General features: G+C 35.5%; 1 protein-coding gene across 2 annotated transcripts; it reads right to left on the bottom strand.

Moving 5' to 3' along the window:
* Nucleotides 1-3058: 3058 nt before the first annotated feature.
* On the bottom strand, nucleotides 3059-6077 carry st6galnac4 (ST6 (alpha-N-acetyl-neuraminyl-2,3-beta-galactosyl-1,3)-N-acetylgalactosaminide alpha-2,6-sialyltransferase 4). 2 transcript variants are annotated; one of them, XM_079586380.1, is made up of 6 exons: nucleotides 5971-6077; nucleotides 5577-5648; nucleotides 5300-5440; nucleotides 4795-5204; nucleotides 4612-4719; nucleotides 3059-3765 (listed from the first exon to the last, which is right to left on the bottom strand). In XM_079586380.1, the coding sequence occupies exons 2-6, from the start codon at nucleotides 5586-5588 to the stop codon at nucleotides 3579-3581; spliced, it is 858 nt and encodes a 285-aa protein (XP_079442506.1). In that variant the 5' UTR covers nucleotides 5589-5648; nucleotides 5971-6077; the 3' UTR covers nucleotides 3059-3578. The 2 variants fall into 2 exon arrangements, with proteins under 2 accessions (XP_079442506.1, XP_079442507.1); XM_079586381.1 differs by lacking the exon at nucleotides 5971-6077 and adding an exon at nucleotides 5746-5968 and having other exon boundaries at nucleotides 3061-3765.
* Nucleotides 6078-6485: the final 408 nt, after the last annotated feature.

Genomic DNA, 6485 nt, shown 5'->3' with positions numbered 1-6485 from the left:
CGTTGAATGATATTTGATGTATGACCTCTTACCCCGTTTTCTACTGTCCTCCCATATTTTGTGAAAAATTATTATTCAGTTTATATTAGAATTTATTTCTAATTTGTATAGCCTACTAAGTAACAGGCTATGTTATTAATTTCTTGAACATTTAAAAAAATAATTAATATATAAAAAATTAAATAAATAAGGCAATACAAACCACATGCACATTAGATCACGATGGTTTAATAAATGCAAATGTCAGATATAAATATCAAGGCCTCAAGTGTCCTCACAGAATGACATCAGCTGAATCACATATAAATGTCTGGAAACACTAGTGTGTAAGAATGTCTTAAATGTAAAAACACTTTATTAAGTCTTTACTTGAAGCATGTAACTCATATTAGGCTATGCATTAAATACAGAGTATAAAAAAAGATGACACAACGTCAAACCAAATACACAACTAAATATCATCTTATGATATGAATTCATTACATCACCTTGTTATATATTCATATACAAACCATACAGTTACATCCCCTCTGGTTAAAACATGTAATAGATCAACATTGATAAGACGGTCTTCAGAGAACACATGCAATATTAGAATATTGAATATAGTACCATGTGGATCCGTATAGAAACATTTTGCACCTTTCAACTTGGACTAAATACAAAAATAAACTTATATAATCATAAAAGCATGGTAACATTTTCTTTCAGCTTTACTGAAAATTCTCAAGTAAAAATAGAGATGAAAACTCTTGGGTTAGGTTGTGATTGTTGTGGCAAATGATAAAATAGAGGAAATAGTTTGCAGACAGTATTTATGCACACAGATATGAAGATAACTGTACATAACAGATGATGTTCAGGAGGAGAAAATATATATTTTAATGGTTGAACAAGCACATTCTCTATAATATACTCTACACACACACACGCACACTCACACACACACAATAATAATAATAATGATAAAGTGCAATAAAAACAAGAGTTAGTAGTTTCTAAAAATGACTTTAGAAATGGCAGCAGCATCATTATTTTAATTCTACACAGAGATGGTCAGGTGGTCTAATAGTAAAATCTGTTGAATTTATCAATCTTTGTGTCATTATATGCCGACGACGACTGTTCAAAACTGTGAAAAAGCACTTTTTGAGTTTTTTCCCTGAAGTTTGCATGCCTGTAACTCAAGAAGTATTAAAGATGACTTAATATCCTTTTCGATTCTGGTTCTTAACAAACTTTTCTTTCGACATCTTCATTCTTAATGACCATTATGGTTAATTTCCTATTATATTGAGATCTCAATATGGTTCTGTGAGAAAATTGTTAAATTGTACAAATTTTCAGGAGTCAAAAAACAAAGTGGGTCACTTTGCATACAGCTTTTTTTTGTTTTTTATAAAGAGGAATGTCTAGAACATATTATTTTGAAAATAGAAATGTATCTTGTTCTCCTTTATCAAAACAATTGCATAGAACATACTAGTCCCATAAATATTATTTTTCTCAAATAACTTTAATAACTAAAAAAAAGTATTAAAGATATCTCAATATTCTTTTAGATTTGCAACTTATTCTTGAAGCCATATTGAGATCCCAAAATCTTAATATATTATATGATTTCATAAAGAAAGATATTAAGGATATTAAGGACTCTGGATATTAAGACATCTTGAATACTTCTTGAGTTATGGGTATGCAAACTTTTAACCCATTTTTGAACAGTCACCGTTGGCATATCATGCAACAAAGATTGCTAAAGTCAACAGATTTTACTAATAGACCTGACAATCTCTGTGTATAAATTAAAATAATATAATAAATAATGATGCTGCTGTCTTTCTAAAATCATTTTTACCCCGCTGTAATTTGGCTCCAAATCCTATTTTGACCCCCCCTCTACAAAACATTGGATTACTCAATAAATATTAATCCGTGACATTTTTCATATTTTGGATTTCATCACTATTTATGTTTGTCTTTCTTCAGAAAAAATATGAAAAAGTTTCCGAAATTGTGCTTGATTTGACACAGAATGAACCTTTTGTTGATAAGATGAAAACGTGTGCTTAAAAACATAGTTTTGCTTAAAAAATATGAGTAAATCACAGTGTTGATAATAAAAACATCTGTGCCAGTGTTGTGCAAGACTCTTACTATTGAATGGATACATTTATAAATGACAGCAGATTAATGCATGGATTCAGACATGATTCTGCAAATATGATCATCGCTGTGAATAAACAGTCCAGCTCTCGTTTCACTAGAGAGAAAGACCTTTCGATTATTTATGTTTGATAGAAAAAAATAAACATGTGATGTCATTTGACTGTCATCATGAATCTCCCTAATCTTGAACTCAGATCCTCTCACACAGAGTTCAGCAGTTCGCTTTACCAGAGATCAGACTAACATGAAAAAAAACGGACACTCTCAATATGATTTTGAAATGCAAAAGGCTCATTATTAAAGGATTAGTTCACTTTAAAAAAAAAAATGTTTGCTGATAATTTATGTCATCCAAGATGTCCATGTCTTTCTTTCTTCAGTCGAAAAGAAATTTAGGTTTTTGGGAAAAACATTTCAGGATTTTTCTCCATTTAATGGACTTCAATGGCAACCAAATATCCCAATGTTCAAAGAAGGTTCACATGCCCGTCTCAATGCAGCTTCAAAGTCTCGACACGATCCCAGGCGAGATATAAGGGTCTTATCCAGCGAAACGATCGGCCATTTTCACACACACAAAAAAAATATACTTTTTAACCACAAATGTCCGTCGTGTCCCATCTCTGAGATGAGTGTCATCACGTTGGAAAGGTCACACTTTTCTTTTCTTTTTTTATAATAAAAATAAATTAAAACAAAGATGTCGGACGATTTTGAAGTTTGAGGAGGAAATGAGATGGAGTTTTTCGCCCTTCCCTACCTTTTTGAACCGGAGTACACAGACAAATAACTTAGATAGATGAGGTGACATGTGACCTTTCCAACATGATGACGCAATACGTGGCGCATCTCAGAGATGGTACATATATACCGGTAATTTTTTTTTTTTGTGTGAAAATGGCCGATCGTTTCTCCTTATTCCGTAAGACCCTTATTTCTCGACTGGGATCGTGTCGAGACTGTGAAGCTGCATTGAGACGGGCATGTGAACCTTCTTTGAACATTGGGATATTTGGTTGCCATTGAAGTCCATCCTGTGTAGAAAAATCCTGGAATGTTTTCCTCAAAAACCTTAATTTCTTTTCGACTGAAGAAAGAAAGACATGGACATCTTGGATGACATCGGGGTGAATAAATGATCAGGAAACATTTTTTTAAAAGTGAACTAATCCTTTAAGAATATTATGAAGAATGAAGCTAAAAACTAAAGACATAAAATCGTACCATAAAAGCAAAGGCCGAGCTGCACGATTTAAAAGCCAAACTGATTTACACACTAAAGGCACCGCAGTGGTTTCTGACACGAGCATAAACTCGCCTTACGAGGAGAAACGATTGCTGAAGACTGACCTACATCTTTACACAAAGCCAGACTCGGTTGAAACCATAGAGCGTTGCTGATGATGTCCCTACGGTGACCAGGGCGGGTAAGCGAAGCGCAGTTTCCCCTGAGACGCCCAGCGGCTGTAAATGAGTTTCTCCGTGATGAAGCGATGGCCGCCCCTCTTGGCGTGTTCATGAGAGCGGTACATGCGGCACTCGTCCACACGGGACGGCTCGTAGTAGTGGTACGGCACGAACGAGTGGTTGGCGAGACTACAATCAAGCAAAGCAGAGAAGTCAGTGCACTGCACTATGATGAGAAATATCTTTTTTTTAAAAGAGACCTGCACGCATGAAGGAAAGCTTAGAAATTTTGTTGATAAGGTCCTATTCAAGCCCACAGGATGTCGATGTCAATCAATAAGATTGTGAAATATTATTACAATTTAAAATACAGGTGAAACTCAAAAAATTTGAATATGGTGCAAAAGTGCATTTATTTCAGTAATTCAACTTAAAAGGTGAAACTAATATATTATATAGACTCATTACATGCAAAGTGAGATATGTCAAGTCTTTATTTGTTATAATTTTGATGATTATGGCTTACAGCTTATGAAAACCTTTGCACAATATTTTAATTTTGAATTTGGGGTTTTCATAAACTGTAAGCCATAATCATCAAAATTATAACAAATAAAGGCTTGAAATATCTCACTTTGCATGTAATGAGTCTATATAATATATTAGTTTCAGCTTTTAAGTTGAATTACTGAAATAAATGAACTTTTGCACGATATTCAAATTTTTCGAGTTTCACCTGTATATAATGTCAGATCTAGAATGAAATGACTTTAACACTATTTTAAAGTGACACAGTTACATGTTACTACATGTATACTATAGTAATAATGGTAAATTATGTATAATTGCAAGTAACTAACCCTAAACCAAACTCTAACCATAACCGTAACTTTAAAGTAAGTGCATGTAGTTTATTATTATGCGACTACGTCACCTTAAAATAAAGTGTAACTTTATGAAATGACCCGACCCAGTGATCTTTTATTTTAATTTAGTTGATTTTCCTAACAATGAAACTCAAACAACTGAACTCACCTGCAGTAAGAGCCGTCAATCATTCCGTAAACCAGAACACTGTCACACATCTCGAGAGCCAAAATCATGGTAAAAAACCCTGTACTGAGAAACGCCCCCGATTTCATCCTGAGAGAGACAAAGAGATCACATCATAATCCAATGATTTATACACATGATATATATAATAGGGGTGAAACTGACCTGTTTTTGCCAGTTTCGTTTTGAAACACGCCGTCACAGTCCTGGACCTTTTCTCTGGTGACGGTGTAGATGTGTGTATGTGGATGCTTCTTGGCCAGCATCACTAATGCATTGAAGGTTTTCCCCTTTCCATCCTGCCTCATGTTTTTCTCCGGGCCCCAAATGACGTATCTAGTTTCCGCCTCTCGCCCAAAGAAATATCCCTGCTGGCGTAGCAGGTGTGGCACGCTGGTGTGGGAGACGACACGCAGGCTGGTCCTGTTCCCCACATCAGCCTCGTAGCCCACGGTGGGCGCCGCGTTCATCCGGATCACACAGTCCTGCTGGTCGACCTCTTGACCCCGTCCACCGCCCAGCATCTGCCCAGAACTGGACACCACGGCACAGCGGCCGCAGCGGAAGTCCAGCAACTGAAGGCGGATAAAAAATGCATTATTTGAGCAAAAGCATTGTGTATAGATTTTACCTGAAGTGCGTAATGGCTCAAAGGTGGAACGCAACTTACATACGAAGGTGAGCGAGTGTTGGGATGAACCCTCACGTAACCACGCAGACCTGTTTTCATGGAAAGCCCAGTCCTCATCACATGATTGTACCATAGCAGCAGACACACCGAGAGAAGGAGGAGGCAGATCCAATGCAACCTCTGAGAGAGAGAGAGAGAGAGAGAGAGAGAGAGAGAGAGAGAGAGAGAGAGAGAGAGAGAGAGAGAGAGATTCATTTAGACAGAGTCAAAAATTAAATATTTTCTGACACATTTTTCTGGGATATGAAAGCAATACCACGGATTTCATTTCCTATTGAGGCTGAAGCTCCAACCCAGGTGCTCAACTGGGGAGGAAACACTCATTTTCCTAAGAAAATATGGAAGAAAAATGACTCGAATTCAATCAATAATTCAATTCAATGACAGTATGCTCAGTACTGTAATAACTCGATGCGATCAATAACCTTTTATTTATATCAACTTGTCTCTGTATCTACTCTAAGAAACCTGCTGACATCATGATAAACAAACATCACAGCCGAACGGAAAAATAAATAAATACACCAATAATCACATGCAGCCCCCTATATAATGGTTTTATGTGCCTTAAATGTAATCGGTAATAAATATATGGAGAGCTTGAAAACAATAAATAGCCACATAATTAGCTGTAAGATTAGCCTTCTCACATTTTTCCTTGGCACGCTGATATTTACGTCCCCACAGGGAAACGCTGCTGCAACTTTAGTTCCGCTTGTGAGTGTGATGAGACTGTAACGTTAGCAGTCTATGCGCTGCAGGCATAATAATAAGTATAATAATAATAATACATATAGCGTAATTTATTTATAGACATATTACTTTGACATATATGTCTAAGTAAAGGGGGAAATACTTTTACATTTAAAAAACAACCGAGACAATGTTAAAATGACATGGTAAATATATCAAATTTTAGAATAAAAAAAAGGACCGTTTTCAATGTATCATCCTCATATTCCCCTTTTCATGGTAACTGATAAAATACTAAATTACTACGGGTATTGATACTAACGTTACTGTAAATAAGATTAATAAAATATCGTTTGACGTCGTTTTGTCATTTTGTGCCATTCCCACTTAATGACTGTGAACCAAGTACTTCATATTTTATCATACAATGTACATTAAACGTAATCATAATATTTTTATAGTCAATAAAGTA

Source organism: Phoxinus phoxinus (genome assembly GCF_949152265.1).
Source record: "Phoxinus phoxinus genome assembly, chromosome: 17".
In the NCBI taxonomy this organism is placed as follows: Eukaryota; Metazoa; Chordata; class Actinopteri; order Cypriniformes; family Leuciscidae; genus Phoxinus; species Phoxinus phoxinus.
Note: the sequence above shows the minus strand (reverse complement) of the source record. Positions and strands in the feature narration are given on the sequence as shown.